The 18,674-nt window shown below is 39.4% G+C and overlaps 1 protein-coding gene across 7 annotated transcripts in view; it reads right to left on the bottom strand.

The window, feature by feature from the left end:
• Positions 1-18,674, bottom strand: part of ZNF462 (zinc finger protein 462) — a 146,800-nt gene that overhangs the window by 54,219 nt on the left and 73,907 nt on the right. For 3 of the 7 annotated variants that reach the window (XM_063294929.1, XM_063294924.1, XM_063294926.1), the window contains exons 4-6: positions 18,109-18,273; positions 16,156-16,439; positions 7,438-7,556 (exon numbers count right to left, since the gene is read on the bottom strand). In XM_063294929.1, coding sequence (XP_063150999.1) covers positions 7,438-7,556; positions 16,156-16,439; positions 18,109-18,273 — 568 coding nt within the window. The remainder of the gene's footprint in view (positions 1-7,437; positions 7,557-16,155; positions 16,440-18,108; positions 18,274-18,674) is intronic. The other 4 variants (XM_063294927.1, XM_063294928.1, XM_063294925.1 and 1 more) reach the window with 3 other exon arrangements.

Genomic DNA, 18,674 nt, shown 5'->3' with positions numbered 1-18,674 from the left:
CAACCAGTCCTCATAGTTGCAGCCATTGCAGTGCCCCCGTGTGATCACAATCTGGGTGCTCGGTAACCAGCTTGCATTTCCGACCATCACAGTGTCCTGCGGTCATGTGATCATGATTTGTGACCTTCCCTGTCAGCTTCTCACAAGCAAAGTCAGTGGGGAAGCCATCAGGAAGTTGCAAGCTGCGGTCATGTGAGGTCCCTGCTTAATGAGTGTGCAGTCCTCACTTAATGATGGCAACTGGGACTGCTGGAACTGCTGTCACTAAATGGCACAGTCACATGACATTGTGCTTAATGACCGTGCTGCTTAGCGACAGTTTCTGGTTCCAATTACCAACATTAAGCAAGGACTACCTGTAACACCATAACTCTCCTTACCTTTCTATCCTTGCAAATCACCCTTACATCCACCACATCCATCCACTGCCTCATCCATTGCCTTTTCTTCTTTAAATTTCTTTTTTCTTTTTCAGTCTTTTGTTTCCTCTTGACCCATTCCCTTTTCCTTCAGAGATTTGTTTTTTTGTTCTGATCCTCATTCATTCATTCTATACGACCAAACCACCTGTATGTATTTCCAGTTTCCCATCTTTGATAAATACCAAGGCCCACAAATTCATCTACCTGTTCTTGTTTTTTACAATTTTTGCACAGCTTGCAATACTTAACTATATTTTCCCTGTCAAAGATGACCACTTTGATCTTTAATACATTAATGGTTAGATCCACAATATTAATTGCATTATCATCTGGGTTCTCAGCCAACAATTCAGTATCATCTGCACAGAAAGATACACATACATTGACATTTCCAACAAATGCACCTCTAATATCACCAAATGTATTTCTTAACCAAAGGAACATCACACATCCTTCTTGAATATTTTGCTAAGTATTCGATTTACTTTCATCATAGGCTGCTCTTATTGCATTCAGCAACCTTCAACTCCATTATCCAATAAATTTTTCCTTAATTCAAGGCTATTTATTTCAGCGTATGTTCCACATACCAATCAATATAATAACTTTTCTTTCCCACATTTATACATTTTTCACTGACCTGATCAAAAGCAAAACTGCTTTTTAACCCTCTGGCTGGCATGACACCATACTGCATTTCTCAAATTTTGCTGTCACCTCTCATATACTTTAGATCAAAATTCTGCCCACAACTTTCCCAGGTGCATGAAGCAACCCAATTCCTGCTTAATTTTTACATTTCTTTCTGTCGTATTTCCCTTTCTATGAGGAAATGTAATGGCATTCTTTCAATCATCAGACACAGATGAAATCTTCAAATACATTACATAAATGCACAGCCACTCCTTAAGCAAACCATATCCCTCTTTTGACATTTCTCCAGTTACACCATCTACACCTGAAGCCTTACCATTTTCCAACATTCTCATAGCATTTATTAATTGCTTTCCATCAATTATTTTTGTTGACAACAATGATAACATTCATTTCAATGCCATTGTCTGACATACCAGCACTCTCATATAAATCTCTAAAATATTTCTTCCAGTATTCCCTCACTTCAGTTACACACACACACACAAAACAATCAGCACCTGACATCTGTAATTCTTAGAAGTCAGAAGAGCAGCATATATAAATAAAATAGTGAAATAGTAAAATATACGGCATTGGTGAATGAGTCTCACATAGACGGCCTACTGGAAATAACTTCCACTTACTAGTCGCCTTCGATATGATTTTCAAGGAGCCAATTCAACCCATCTGGCATTCTGATAATCTTTCATTATACTGATCTAATACAACATAATAGAATTATGAATTAGATTTGACTTAACTAGTTTTGGTGCCTGAGCAAGTGCGAACACTTGAAGGTGCAATAAAAAGTGGATGACATTAAATGGAAAATGTGCAGAAGGATCAAAGGGCAAAAAGCTGTGTTATTAGGAATTAGGCAATAAAGGAGTTGCAAACACACTTTGGAATTTTACATGGACACAGTCTTTAACATGAAAGCAAGACTGCTCCAAGATGTGGTGGATGTTATAGTGATCCTATAATAATGCTTATTGGGGGACAATGATGGGGTTTATGATAAATAAAATTTCAGTTTAAAAAACAAACTGACATTTCTGTGGAGGAAAAGATGGTTGTTCCAGGGGATTACACAGTATATATGCTGTTTTCAAGGACTACTGTATACACATAAATCACTTTTTTTTTTAACTGAAACACACTTACATTTATGGTTCATGTTTGTCCATTCAACCTTCCTGCCATCCCGCTCCCGCCCCAGTTGCTGCCCTTTTCATGCTTCTCTTCACTGCAGAAGCAAGCGAATTACCAAATTAGGAAATCCAGGGGAGAGGGGGGAGAAGGAACCTACAAAATAACACGACTGAAAGAATACTTATGCCATGGAATATTTGTTGTTGTTGTGCCTTCAAGTCAGTTTTGACTCATGGTGATTGCCTAGACTAGTCCCTGCAGTTTTCTTGGCAAAATTTGTGCGTTTGCCACTGCCTTTTCCTAGGGCTGAGAGAATGACTGGCCCAAAGTCACCACACTGCCTTAGCCAGGACTAGAACTCATGGTCTCCAAGTTTCTAGCCTGGTTCCTTAACCCGCTGCACCAAACTGGCTCTAATATGAAAGATCATACATTCATATAAACGAGTTGCTGACAGTCATCCATTTTTCTGTAACAGGAAACAGGAGATATGTATGTGAGTGACAACACCCACTGAGAACTGATTCTAGTTTTTCTTCAGAGTACAACCCCAGTAGACTGGAATACACACCTAGGCCAAAAGTTACGACATTGGAATATCAGAGTAAGGGTTGACAAGAGGGAAATAAATGACAATTCCTTAAAACACTATCCTAAATATATTTATAAACAATCAGCCAGCTGATGATAGAAAAATGACTGTTCCAAATGCTTAGATACAGAAAGCATAAATGCCAAAGTCTACAACAGTGTGTGCATGCATGTGTATATATCATTCACAGTATACTCTAAGTTTGTTCACAAAAGAGAAGCTCCATAGACGCGAATGTTTAGGGTTAAAATGTTAGAACACCAAAAGGGCTCCACACCCCACAAAGTGAGTTATGTGAAATAAAAATAGAAAATAGAATATGGCGGTCACAAGAGAATACTATGAGAGGCTCAGTTTTCTAGCACAGAAATGTATTACTTGATTCCTCCATTAAGACAGCAGCATACTGTATAACCCCAAAATACATTTCAGCAAGGCATTAAATGATTCAGGCCCTCCTGACCTACTCCTGGTTATGCAGCTAATAATTTGACAACCCAAACAAACCCTTTGACATTAACAAACAAGCAAAGGATATTCTGCAAACAGATGATTAATTGGCCTAAACTGCTCTCCAAAGCTGAAAAGGGTTAGTTGCATAATACACATTAGGTCAGGAATCCCAGAAAAACTAAAGAAAATATCTGTAGCCAATCAAATGAAGAAGCCTAAGTAGGATCTGTGGCTACGAAGAAGTACGATAGCATTTCAAAAGCAACACTTCATGTGTTCTTTAAAAAGTTTTCAAAAGAGATTCCCAAATCTGGCCATTTCCTAGTTACAGTTGTAACTGAAATTATTCAACCCCCATTGCAAATCAGGTTGATTGTCACAACATACAGACTTTCAGCTGTTTGCAATGAACAAATCAAACAAAAGCAATTGAAATAGGTCAACACAACAAATGCTTCAAGTGGTGTCCGCAAAGTCAACTGAAAATGCACCTTATCATGACTTCTCCAGTCTCAAAATTATTCAACCCCTTCATGGCAAGCATCTTCAGTATTACTAGAGCACCCTTTTGCTGTTATGACCTGCTGCAAACGAGATGCATAGCCAGACACCAGCTTCTGGCAGCATTCCTGGGGAATCTTAGCCCATTCCTCATGAGTGATGGCCTCCAGTTCAGTAATATTCTTGGGTTTGCGTGCTGCAACCGCCTTCTTCAAATCCCATCAGAGATTTTCTATGGGGTTCAAGTCAGGTGACTGTGATGGCCACTGTAGAATCTTCCAGGACTCCTTCTGCATCCAAGCCTTAGTGGAATTTGAGGTATGCTTGGGATCATTGTCCTGTTGGAAGCTCCAGTGACACCCAAGCTTCAGCTTCCTTACAGACAGCATGACGTTGTCTCCTAGCATTTCCTCATACTTCAATGAATCCATCTTGCTGTCCACACACTGCAGGTTTCCAGTGCCAGAGGATGCAATGCAGCCCCAGAGCATCACCGAGCCACCACCATGCTTAACTGTAGGCAGAGTGTTCTTTTTAGCGTATGCTTCGTTCCCTTTCCCGCAGACATACCGCTGATCCATCAGGCCAAAAAGTTCCATATTATTTCATTGCTTCACAGAACAGAATCCCAAAACTTCTCTGGCTTATTTATGATTTTGAGCATGTTGGAGCCGACTTTTCTTGTGTTTTTGGGTCAGTAGTGGTGTACGTCTTGGAGTTCTGGCACGGGAACCTTCTGTGTTTAGTAAGCTCCTTACTGTGCTCACTGAAATCTCAGTGCCTGTTGCCACCATGTCTTGCTGCAGGTCTTTTGCAGTCACTTATGGGTTTCTCTCAGAAATCTGGTTGCAGCCATTGACAGCCTCCTTTTTCTGCCCCGTCCAGGTAGTGTAACCACTGTTCCTTTAACTCTGAACTTGCGAACTATGCTTCCAACAGTGTCTCTAGGAACATTCAGTGCCTTCGCTATCTTTTTGTATCCTGTTCCTTATTTGTGAAGGGCGATGATCTCTTTTACTTTTTTGGTCCATTCTTTTGACTTAGCCATACTGTATTTCTAACATGCAGTCAAATGTGACACTCAACAAAACCCTAGCCCATTCAGGTATTTCATGTATTCCAGCTCAAGCACACCTGGTGCAGCTAATGAAGCCCTTGATTAGTTGCATCAGGTGTGCTTGAGACAACACCTGTTTCGCATACTGTATGTGTGCTGTTGTGACGGATTCTATTTAGGGGGTTGAATAATTTTGAGACTGGAGAAGTCATTATAAGTTGCATTTTCAGTTGAATTTGGGGACACCGCTTGAAGCATTTGTTGTGTTGAGGTATTTCAATTGCTTTGGTTTGATTTGTTCATTGTGAACAGCTGAAAGTCTGTACATTTTGACAATCAACCTGATTTGCAATGGGGCTTGAATAATTTCAGTTACAACTGTAATAACTCAACTAAAATGAGCACTTAATAATATTAAAAAGTACACAGCATAGCTGGGCTCATAAGTACAACTATATTACACTAGAATGAAGGGTAAATCTAGTGTAGCCCAAGGTCCCTTTCAACCACATGATTCTAGTGTAGCCTTCCATTTACAACAGTGAGGAACTAGGACATCTATAAGCAAGGGTAAAAGCAGCCATCCTCCCTCTGCTGACTGGATAAAGCAGCTGGTATTTTGAGGCAGAGTGGCTCTGCCCAGGAACTCCCTTAGTTATCAAGATTATTAGACACTGATAGACATATGAATTTGCTCAACCCATTTTTAAAACCATCTAGGCTAGTGGCCAATACTGTATCTAGTGGTAGAAAATTCCAAGTTAATTCTGTACTCAATCAAAATAGTCCTGAATAAAAATAGTACCTCTGTCATGTCTAGCTGGAAAATAAAATGCCAGTTGTGAATAGAAATATAATTATGGAGAAGAAGCAGTCAAAGTAGAAATAAGTCATATGATCCTTATGTGTAAACTTTGGTGCAAATGACCACACAGAACTGAAGCAACACAGAACACAGTGAAGATCACAAAACCACGTCTTGATACTTATAACTACATTAATGAGGAACACGAACATTGAAAATCGCATGCAAGTGTTTTCAGGTTAGTTATAACATTGGCTAAACATTCCTGAAATAACACAAACTGGAATGACTGACTTCAGCAGACACCTTCAGCAATACAATTTCATCTGCTCTGATCTCAAAGCTATGGAGAGTTACCACTCAATTAATTATCATCTGGGAAGAGCCTGAAACGCTGAGCGCTGGGCCTGTCCCGCCCTCTTTCCCAGAAACATTTTTGGGACTAATTGATACATGAAACCAAAACTTATGAGACATGAATCATAAAAGGACACAACACAAACACCAATCAAAGACTATGCTGTATTTATTGAAGCACTAAAACCTGTAAGAATGGTCATAGATACAACTCTAAAAAATAATATTTGCAACTACCATATCCAGTATTCAATATTATTTTAAATGAGAAGGGAAACTCAGTGAAGTATCTCACCACCTCTGTCTTAATAAACTTGTATTTTTTAGAATTCAACAAAATTAATTCAGAAGAGAAGTCTCTGAAGCAGAGAGCTACTATTGGAGTTCTTGGTTTTGAAATGTATGCCCATCAACCAATGATTCAGCAGGCTATACTTCATTATTTTCAAGCTATTGTTACCATGTTGCTGGTGAAGAACACAGCCAAAATTATTGTAACGGTCAGATTAAATTCTCATTCAACATCACCTAACCTTAGGACTGATACAGAAAACTTGTGCTTTACTAAGCAGCCTACACATTGTAATACTTACTAGAATTTAAGTAAACTACAGCAGTTGAAATTTCTGATTACTCATTAAAATATCCATAGTTCCCACTTTTTTTTAAGGGGTACATAAATTCAAAGTGTTTGCTGGGGAAAAGATAAGGATCTACCATGCCTAGATCACCAAGGCTCCTTGAGTTAATACATAACACATTGGGATTGTTGTTCAGAATGTGATTCCTTAGAATACACATGCTTCAAAATGTACATTTAAGCACGAAGATCTATGCATGAATGTCTATTAAAATGTGCACCCCATTCTTATCGCTTATTCTCACTGAACCATACAGCAATATCATAAGGCCTTATCATTATAAAAGTGTTCTTTATGTTATCCTTGATTGACTGAAATTACACAGTAAAGAAAAAGCAGACTGTTAACATAAAAATAAAACTTCGCCAAGCAGCAAAATATGCAAGGGACAATGGCTATGGCTAGGTTCACAACAAAATATAAAATTACACCTCTAAATTTGAATATGAACGCTTGGCACAGCTCTTTTATTTCAACCTACTTAACATCTACCTCCCAAAGGGGTTGGCTGTCCTGCTATAGCCCAAATCCTTAATTTGACTGCTTGCCCTGGTTTCCACCCTAGCAGTTTAATTATGGCTCTGGAATTAAGTTCCAGCCTGTGTCTAATTTAGGATCACCTAACTCAATTGGTTCAATTCCAGTTTAAGATTTGCTGAATTAGAGAATTAGCTTAACTTAAGCACTTTTCCCCTAATTGGCCTGAAGGCGCACTTTAAGGCTGCAAGTTACTGTCAATTGATGATGCTACAGCAGCAGAAAAGAGCAAGGGAAAAAAATAAGGGGACCTTCTTGTTATGAAACTGAGGAAGAGGACTTACCAGCATGAGCTTTGAGTAGGTGAGTTTTCAGCCGGCTATTATAGGAGGACTTGAAAGGGCAGAGTTTGCAGCGGAATGGTTTATGATGTCCATGGTGTGCTTGCATATGGCGATCCAAACTTGGCAGGGGAAAAGCAGCAATGAAAAGCAAAAAGAAAGAAGCAAAAATATCAATCATTTCAACTAGTACGGGATGACTGAAACACATCTACTGTGCCATCTGCACCAGCAGAAATACATTTTCACAAATACGATGCAGGTAGCCAAAACTGCAGAACAGACACAGAAGCCTGAGTATTTATTATTTATTTGATTTATATCCTGCCTTTTGTTCAGGAGCTGAAGGCAGCGTACCTAGAGCTCCCTCCTCCATTTTTCCCTACAACAGTATCACCATGGGCTAGGTAGGACTGAGAGAGAGTGACTGGCCCAAAGTCACCCAGGGAGTTTTCACCGCTGAGAGTGGACCAGAACTTGGGTCTCTCCATTCCTCATCTAACACCTTCACCACCACACCATGCTGGCTCTAGCTCCCTGAGCAGCAAGACACATCTCTCCAGTGGCCCCTTTGATGGTTAGAAAGCTCAAGCTACAGCAATTCGGGGCAGACAGAGGAACGGGGGGAGGAGGGGCGTACAACTGTACCTTTGCTACAGGAGTGGACATGAGTCTCCTGAAGGGCTGAGGAGGACAGGAAGAAAGTGCCCAGCAGGAAGTGCTGAGGAATCCTCAGAACTTCCACCACTTGGTCCAGCTCCTCTTTATCCACTTCCGGGTGTTCTGTAGTTGCCAGCGGAAGTGGCAACTCATCTCTTATTCAACAGAAATCTATTCAGATGCCAAGGACTCATACAGACAAATTGCTGTCTGGAGTCAGAGAGAGAGAGAGAGCACACCAGCTGTGATTCCTGACAGACTTGAGGCACTCTGCCAGGGGTGGGCGGTGCCAGCCATTTGCATGAGTCAGAAGCAGGTCCACCTGCAGCTTCACCCACACCCAACATGGCACCCTAGTCTGATTAGCTTCTCCCCATGGCAGCACGTGCATTAGCTCTGTAAATGCCCATGGCCAGGTCTGCCTTTTCTTTAAAAAAAAAGACTGACGCCACAGCAGGACTCCCTCTGCAGGCAGGGCCCAAGGCAGCCACTTCCTCTGCCTTCACTATAGTTACACCACTGATGATAGGCAAATGGTTAAGCTGATACATTGGGATATTTATTGATTCATTTACTGGATTTGTTAAGGCTACCCAACTCCAAGAAGACTCTTGGCAGCATTCAGTAAGTCCAACACATATATTAAAAACACAACTAAAAATCACACCACTGCCTGGACCAAAACAACACTCCCCAACACCCTAATTCCAAGCCCAGGAACACAGCCAGGTCTTAAGAGACTTCTGGAAACCAAGGAGAGTAAGAACTGTGTGTATCTCCAAGGGGATGCTGTTCCTGGGGCAGAGGCTGTGACAAGGAAGACATGTATGTTTGATCTGTTTCTCACAGATCATGTAAACAAGCTCCTCTTAATTTGTCCTAAGACTCAGAAACAGTATTAACTTCGGGGGGAGGGGGGGGGAGTCACAGAAACAGCTGTCTCAGTACCTGTAATTCTGATTCTCTCTCTCACACACCCACACAAAGGACCAGAGCTGAAGAAGCCATGAGGTTTATCTAATGCCTACCTCTTTTTACATACACAGAATTTTTGGAAGTTTGAAAAGCAGTCTACTACTTGTAGCCTCATTCCATGTAGTCGAATATGACTGCAGCACGCTACTGTAAGAAGAGGTAGGTGACTTTCAGTAGCTAACTTCTCTGTAAATATGCAGGAACATTAAGTACTTCCCTTTTCATCTAACTGGACATTGTTCATTCATTTCAATCTTTATCAGTTGAAATACAAACACTCAGCAGGTGGCTGAAGTTCCTGCTTCTTACTAGGAGAAAAAATGCTATGAACTTTTGCACAAAAAAGACATTTCCTATGGTCGAATCACCACAGGTGTTAAGTGAACCATGTGGCCACTAAGCAAATCATGTGGTTCCCCATTGATTTTGCTTTGTCAGAAGCTGGCTGGAAAGGTCAAAAATGTTGATCATGTGACCACAGGGCACTGCAACAGTCATAAATGCGAACTGGTTGCCAAGCACCCAAACCATGATCACATGACCTCAGGGATGCTGTGACAGTTGTAAGTGTGAGGACCGGTCGTCAGTTTTTTTAGCACTGCTGTAAGCCCGAACCACCACTAAACAAATGGTCATTAAGGGAGGACTACCTGTAAACCAAGACTCCTAAAGGTCACACAAATGCGAGCAAGAAGAACATTTCCTTGTTGGTCTAAGCTACTGTCTCTGAACAGTAAGAAATGTCTTGGCTGTAACTTTCCATCCCCAGGTGCCCTCCAGAAATTTATTTATAATTAATAAATTTACTTTCTGTTGGGCAGAATGTTCACAATAGGAGTAAAATAAAATGAACCTATTAAAATACAAGATACGCATATTTCATAAAACCGGTCAACAACCAGACTGGCTGGGAATTCCAACCTAAGTGAAGAACAGAATTCTTTGCAAATCCTTCAAAAGGATTGTTTTGGAACATGTCAGAGTCTGTATGAAGCTCATCTTTTCAAAGCAGCCACATCCTTTTCAGGCTTATGCAGCTGCTTTGGAAGCTGCTCCTGGCTGTTTCTATGCATGCAGCCACAGCCACTTCATTGAAAGAAAATGCAAAATGCAAAATGCACACCCAGAAAAAGTGCTTCCATACATTCTGAAACCCTCTTTCAAATGATCTGACAGCTGTACTGGAGAGCAACAAGTTGGAGAAAACACTGGAGGTATAAGCCTAACATCTTCCTGGGGTCCTCCTTCAGCATAGCCAGGGGAAAGAAATAGGAAATGCTAGTTTTTCTTTTTACTTAACAGTTTACCATTAGTTCAAAACTGGAAACGGGCTAATCTTATTTATGTCTGGTGTAACAAGCTAATTTCTTACCTTAGTTTAATTTTCACTAAACAAAGGTAGGATTAACTACAGTTCAAGGTTGGATGATATACTAAACTATGGCTGAACAAATATGGAAGTTGAATGTTCTAAGCTTTTAACTATTCCATCAAATGACCAGAGAAAGTGCTAAGAAATAATGCATTAATAGATCACTAAAACCAAGTTAAGCATTATGTTCATATACACAAATGGCTCTGTCTAGCTATCACGGTTAACAACAGCTGCCAACCAAATAAATGAAACATGAAATTACGCAACCCTGTGTCTGTTTAAATTTAGCCTAGAATCAAAGTCATTACTGTACAACACCACCTACATTTCTGTAACTTCTGTTTTCCAGTTAGGACATTTGTACTTTAAAAAGTTTGGTTAACATCCTCAAACCATTTATTTGACCATGCAGATTACAAATTACATTTAATCCTTTTATTCACTAATAAAATTAGGGTTTTTGTTCCCATATTACCACTACAGGGTTTTTGGAGATATATTGTTTGGTAGGATAAATCAGAAATAATATATTCTCACCTCAGTATTGATAAAAGTTCTAAGTATAAAATTAAAGCCCTGCCTATTTCATCATTACTTTTCATTGAATTCAGAGAACCCAAAATACAAAATAGAATTTTGATTAATGCATAGCTTGGAGAAAAAATACTGAAGAATGAACAAGCCAATTATCTCAGGTGCTTTACTAAAATACTGAGAATAATATTTCTAATATGCTTTACTTTAAGCTGTTAGTAGAAGAGACTCTCCAAATGGCAATCCATTAACTCTTTAAAAAAATACAAGTTTAAAATAATAAAATGGAGGGAAAAGGAAGTCTTCAAATGTTAAAAAACATCAGTGCTTTTAAAAAGAGCCATGAGGGCAATCCTATCCCTGTCTCCCTATAAAATTAGCCCTCTAGTGGCCTTGTGTTTCTTTTCAAAGGGAGATTTAAAAAAAACAAAAAAACCTAAAATACAAGAGGCCAGTGCCATCAGGAAAGAAGAAATGGAGGGAACATCTAGTCACAGCTAAGCAACACAGACTGGGCAGAGATTGGGAGCCTGCATGGCAGCCATTATCCAGAATGCAGGGCTGTGGAGATGACCTAGATGTGCATCACAGAGATGATAATGGTCTCTTTGTTGCAGCAAGGAGGCAACACAACCTGAGGGAAGCATTCAGCCCCACCTTGAAGCCTTCCTCATTGTCTCTTGCTTATCTCAGCTGCAAAGCCAGAAGGCGATGACAACAACAGTGCTGGAGAAGCTAAGAGGACTACATTCTCTTGCAGTTTCCTCCCAGTCTTCTCCAGTACTCACAAAAAACGAAACAGGCTTCTATGCAGCTACATGCAGAAGCCTTATCTGACTTTTCCAAGTGCTGAAGGATGCTGAGGAAGGGCTGCAAAGCAGAGCAGTTTGGAACAACATGGTCATTTCTCTTTGCTTTTTGCAAGAAAAGGGCTTATTGCTTCACAAGCAGCTTCAAGGTAATGCTTCTCTCAAACCTCTGAAGCACCCCTTCCTGGAAATGCATGGCCATAGTGCAGGGTTTCTCAACCAGGGATCTGTAGAACCCTAGGGTTTCACGAGAGGTCACTAGGGGTTCTCAGGGAGATCATGATGTATTTAAAAATTTATTTCAAATTTGGGCAACGTCACACTATAGAGGTATGTTTCATTCTTTATTTTTAGTCTAAGAACACAGTTCAAGCATATAAACAGGCCTACACATGAAATGAATATAATAATTTTGTAACTTCTGGCCTATATCTGAGCCTGAATGTGTGGGGGTTCCCTGAGGCCTGAAAAATATTTTAAGGTTTCCTCTAGAGTCAAAAGGTTAAGAAAGGCTGCTGTAATGTATAGTGCACTTGAACCGAAGTATATTGGGTGATAGAAAGGCTGAACCCTGAAGAACACTAGCGAGTGGATGGCCCTCTAATACTACATCCATCACATCACCTCAGAATATAGGAGCAAAGCAGCACCATTCAATCAATCAATCAATCAATCAATCAATTTGTATGGCTGCTCATCTCAAACAAGTGACTGTGAACTGCTGTTGTTTTAACTAAGGATGGGTACCTTAAAACATGTAGGGAAAGACCTCACAGACCCTATAGACAAGTCTCCATACCAAGCTGAAGAATAACAATTATTTGCTGATACCGATACCTGCCAGATCTCAGGCTTTCTATAAACTGAAAGTATGAGATTATCTTACAAGGAATAGTATGAAATCTTCTGACATTGGAAACTCTGTATGCTCCTAACCGCATCAGAAGACTCTTCACTGGATGATCTCAAATTCTTACCTGAATCAGGAAAAAAAACCTGAAACAGAAAGCTTTTGCTGGCATAGTTAAGACTGTCTTGTTTTGATTCCTGGGATGACAGTGACAAAGCTGACAGAATGAAATTCCAGCTCAAAATTGTAGTCTAACTATGATAGTTTAAGGTTACCTTAAATTTATTGCCTACTTGTAAACCTAGAGAGCAAATTGCACCATTATGGTATTATAAACTTTGTGTGCAGAGCTTAAAGGTTATTATTTAAACAAACTATGCTGTAAATATTATCATCACATTCAAATGGGCCAGAGCTAGAGATTATTTACCTAAGCCAAACATTTCATTTCCCATCAGATAAATAGCAATGTATCCTTTATTTATGTGTGCTTACTAAGGACCTAAATAAGGAAGGAACAGCTCTGGACTGAAGGCTGGATGAACTTGAAAACCTTGTATTAATTAGCTTCCACATATGCACTTGCAATCTGTACATTCATACTACCCACATTTGTCAATGACTTACTTTGTTTGCTTAAATCCCATACTTCACCTGAACACCCTGACATCCCTTGCGTGTCCCACCTCATCTGAGACCTTACTGCCCACAGCAAAATTTGAAGCAGCAAGGTTACGGCCTTTTGATCCGACCCATTTCTTTGCCATTGTTTCATATAACTAAAGCAATGAAGTACTGTACATAACACATTTGTATTACCTTATACAGATTTCCTTTTACTAATCCAATATATTTCTTCTTTGGAATGCCATCCCACAAGGCAAGATCTGTACCCTCATCCCTGGCATTCAAAGCTATGAAAAGACCTGCGTCTTTAAAGGACTGAGATGTAAGTGGGTGTATGATTAGTTTTTAAGTTCTTACATTTTTATGTCACTATAGTTTTATGATTAGACTATTATAATTATTTGTTAGTAATTCGTAAAAATTATTCATTTGTACAACTAGTGTTTTATTATATATAACGCTGCTATTGTGAGCTGCTTAGAGACCTGATGACTCAAGTGGCATAAAAGCTTCTATAATGAATCAATCATCACTCAATCACAATCCTTCTTTACCCCTTCAATCCAGGCCAGCCTAACCCTATAAATCTGGCTCTTTTTCATAGGAACTGCTGAAGTTACACTGTAGATTATTTGGGATGTTAAAAAGAAATGCCAGTAAAAGCACAAAAAGCTTGTATTTCCCCTCCCTCTGTTTCCAGTTTTCATCTAAAAGCAGACAGTCCTGAGCTTCTCTTGCAACAAATGCCTGTTCTGTGACTTTTTCAGAGAACACACACCTGCACATTTGGACAAGCATAACTCACTTTTGCATTCTTTCTCTTATTTCTTGGCATCTTCAATGTCACAATACATACTATTTTGTTCCACCCTTACTATGTATATGGGGAGGGGCGTCTCTAAATAATTTCACCTAAACTTCCCAATTTCAAAAATTCCACATTTAAAGAAACAGATTAATTTATTTCACTTCTTTAGAAATAAACATTAACATTATCTTTTAGTATATCCTCCCCCCCTCCTCTTTGGTGGGGAAGTTAAGACTTTAGCCTTTCGGTTCCTACTATCTCCTGAAGCCTCATCTCAAGCATGTTTACTCAGAAGAAGTTTGCACTTTGTTGAAATGGGCTTACTTCTGAGTATGTTTAAAATCAGAGCTTCAGTGTGGCTGCCTTGTTTTGCTTCACCAGCTGTGTCTGGAAGGCAATAAAAGTGTGGTGACCAGTGTTTTCGAAAGAGCACCAGGAAAACAGAAAGGCAAAGAGGGACTTCTACCACAGATGACTCAGTAGTGACATGCCACAGAAACAGAACTGAGGGGAAAGACTCTTATAATTCAAAATGGAGAAGAATTATCCTTAACCCATTATCTTTTCTGTCATGCATTTTTGCAATGCTCAAGTATGAAATCACAAAATATTTCACAGAAATCCACAAATCTGAGCCAGTCATTAAACCTATCAATCATACATTCACCTATCAATAGTTTTTCTGGCAAGTATTATGACAAGGAAACCAAGCAGGGGGGAAAAATGGAATTTATCCACAGGACAAATGCAGAGATCCAACAGAGGTCAAAGTTTAACATAGCAAACCTACATAAACTTAGTTCTACACTGGAAAAAAGTGAAAGAGATTGGCATTGCCTTCCATTTCTACACCTCATACAGTACAACAACTATAGACTAGATTGCTTTACCCAATCTGTTGTCTTCTAGCTGGTAGGAAATTGAGAGTTATAGACCCAGCACATATAGAGGGTGTCAAGATTGGGAAGAATGGATTAAACTGTGGAGTTATAATTGTAATTTATTTATTTATTATTCAAATTTATACCACCACCTATCTCCCCCAAAAAGGGCAGTTCACAATAATATCAACAATTAAAACCAAAAAAATATAATTACAATATCAACAACCAGTATAAATAAAAAATAAAATAAATACGGAATCCAAGGAGCAAAGATGTCATTCTTGGGGAGGGCTCTATGATACCAACCAGCCCCAGGAGGAACTATTGCGTCTCCCACCCCAAGCAAGGGAGCAGAACCAGGTCTTCAAGTTCTTCCGGAAGGCCAGGAGCAAAGGGGCCTGCCTCACCTTCAGGGGCAGAACGTTCCAGAGGGCGGGTGCCACTGCAGAGAAGGTCCGCCTCCTGGACCCCGCCAAGTGGAATTCCCTTACCGGCGGGATCCATAGCATGCCCTCTCTGCATGACCGTAATAATTAAATTGTCAGAGTGCTTCAGGGCTAAGAGCTAGTCAGAAATTGACTGTTGGATCAGGCCTTTTGGTTATGCATATAAACTTGCATCATAAGAAGTAGGTGATACAGAAATGCTGTACTAAAGCGAATATGAAAGGTGTTCTATTCTCTGGTACAAGATATGTAGATATGCCGTGGTTACGTCTAAAATTTTAACATGGCAGGTGGGTGGGCATGCTGGTGGTGATAATCTTTCAAAAAGTAACATGTCCCCTTGGTAGATCCAAAGGAAAATGATTTTCAAGTGTATAATTTAAAAAAATCACTGAGAAGTATGAGCTGGTTTCAACACAGATTTAAGTTTTTAACTGGACATCTAGAGTTTATGGGGATTGCTTTTCAATTTTTATACTACATTTCCACTTATATTCCCATAAAGGAATTTTGTCTAGTCTAAGGGTTGGAAAGCCAAAATAAGAACTGCTTAATAAGAACTGCTTGGGGCTTACTGTCATCCAGTTGATTATATAATGCCTTTGATGTTAATTGGGCAGTGCATAGTACGACTAGAGCATGTGGAAAATAAGAACATTTGCTTCTGTTTGGGTAAATCTGTATGCTCCTTCGAATATGAGCAAATGGTAACTGAGCAATAAGTAGCAGAAATATTGAATAATAGAAACTTACTTGTGCCTGAATGCAGAAACAAAGGAACAATACTGGCAGCTGTACTTGTCTTCACGAGTAAACATGGCCAATGCCAAGTGACTCCTCTCATGCGATCGTAGACCCTGCATAGACATCAAAACCCGGTCACACTGGCTGCAATGGTAGCCACCAGGTCTGGTTTCATCTTCCAGTGATGGTCCAGATTCAGCTTCTGCAAGTTCCACAGTGGCCATACTGCCAGCGTCTTTGGCTCCCTCAATACCCTCCAAGAAAGCTGCATGTGAAGGATCTTCAGCTTCCTGCTAAAAGACACACATCCCCCCAAAGCCATCAATTCTCTCTCCCTTCTGCCCTATCATTACCATTACATCTATGGAAGTCTAAGAATTTCTTCTAATAGTATTAACCTTGAAATCCAGCTATGAGCGGACATCCACGCAATCAGAGAGAAGATGTCTTTAAAAGAAACACACGGCTGCTCCATTACTGGTGATCAGAATGGCTCCATTGCCAAAAACATTTTTTCCCCATAATAATTCACTTCATTAGATTGAAATGACACAAATTTTGAGGAAATGCCAATATTCCTTATAAAAGATTATTGGAGCGTTTCCTCACCTTCCTTTGGCTTCCTGACGTAAAACTGCACAAAGACACTGAACTGTAAGCATTCAATTTTTTTCCAGATTTTCCCAGACAAGTATTTTTCCAACTGTTTCATTAGCAACTATACACTGACTTCTGAAGATCTGTTCAGAAATGTCCAAGCTGGAGTAAAATAATCTAGATTTCATTTAGGGGTGAGGGTGGGCAGGGGATAAGAAGAATATCAAAAAGACTACACCGTATTCATTACTTTTCTCACCTACTGGGTAGATTCAACTTATCTGAATATATATTCAATCTGTCAGCCTTAAATAAAGATCCACAGATGGTTTACTATCATTACCAGAAGGCATGTAAGCTCTGGTCATGGACGGTAAAAACTTGGTAAGGAAATAAATTCGTAGAAAATATTTATTGCCACATTTGAAGGAGAAGAGTTCTTTTAATCATGCATGCACCTAATAGGATGTATCAGTAAAAAGATATTGAGCAGAATGCATATAAAAGAGGCCATTCGTAGTAAATTTCATCCATTCTACTAGTATGTCTCAAACCTTATTTAAGTTAAATAAAAGAAAAACTTAAACTTAAGAGTGAGTATATTCTAACTTAAAAAAAGAAATCCATGTTTTGGAACAATTAAGAGGTGAATTATGTAGAAACGATGCCCAACCAGGAAACAGGCCCGGTTTCACTTCTTATAGCTATGAAAAGTATTATATAAATAAATACACAATACATAATAATGTTATAAACAGAATTATATAACATTATATATAAAATATTCCTTGCATAATAAAATGTAGGAAAAGGGCTACAGCAACAAGGTCTTTGCCCTTCTCCTTGGAAATCTTCTGCAGCAATTCCTCTGGCTTCTGAGATTTTAGACGTAGTAATAGCTGCTTCTCAGATAAAAGGAACTCAACAAGCACTTTTTACAAGACGGAAAACAGTTCAAAGCAAAGAGTTCTAGAGCAGCGTATACCAAGACCTCCATATGCAGCTTGCAGAACGCAGATTGGCTATGCGTATTAGTATAAAGCTTTAGAGATATTCTTCCAAGCCACCTTTTCTCAAGATTCCACAAAACAGTAATAACAATGTAGTGTGTGTACATTTGTTGGGAGCTGCCCGGAGCTGGGCAGCATACAAGTTTTTTAATAATAATAATAATAATAATAATAATAATAATAATACGGGTGCATATATCCTGCCCACAAGAAACTAGGCTAGGCTAAGTCCACTAAAAAAAGAAAAGCCATACAGAAATCGTGTTATAAATACTGATATTTATGTCCCTTTGTGGTGCCTGCCTCCCTTGGACGAATCCAAGCCTTTAACCCCCAAACAAGCCCTTAAACTCACCTTGACGGCAGCAGACACGGAGGAGCCATTCCCGTACTGGACGTGCTTACGAAGATGGTTGCAGATGGCTCGAAGGGTTGGATGAACTTCCACACAGAATTTACATTTGTATCCCACCACCTTTCTCTCCTTCAATTTTGAAACTTCTTCCAAGCTGCCAAAAGGCTGCAAGGAAATAAAGCTTGAAACTTAATTAAGCATTCCTTTCTCTAAACAATGTCACAAATTTGTAGATTTAAATACAATTAGAGACAATATTGAGCTTCTTGGAATAAGTAAGGCTCTGAGGTGGCATGTGTTTATTTTAAAAGCTGATGTTTAAAAGTCCCAAAATAGATATAGCGTGCTATTACAATATTGATTCAAACTCTTGGGGCATGTAGAAAATCTCAGCTTCAGTTTGCAGTATTTTTCTACTCGCAATACTAAACATGATGGCAAAACCTTCAAGTTCTATACAGTAAGAAAATAAAAACATAAATGAGATAGCATTGCCCCACTCAAATAATATCCCTTCAGCTGTATCTATGCTAAAAATACAGATACAATTATAAACAGGACATTAC

The sequence above is a fragment of the Candoia aspera genome, chromosome 2, assembly GCF_035149785.1.
Source record: "Candoia aspera isolate rCanAsp1 chromosome 2, rCanAsp1.hap2, whole genome shotgun sequence".
NCBI lineage: Eukaryota > Metazoa > Chordata > Lepidosauria > Squamata > Boidae > Candoia > Candoia aspera.
Note: the sequence above shows the minus strand (reverse complement) of the source record. Positions and strands in the feature narration are given on the sequence as shown.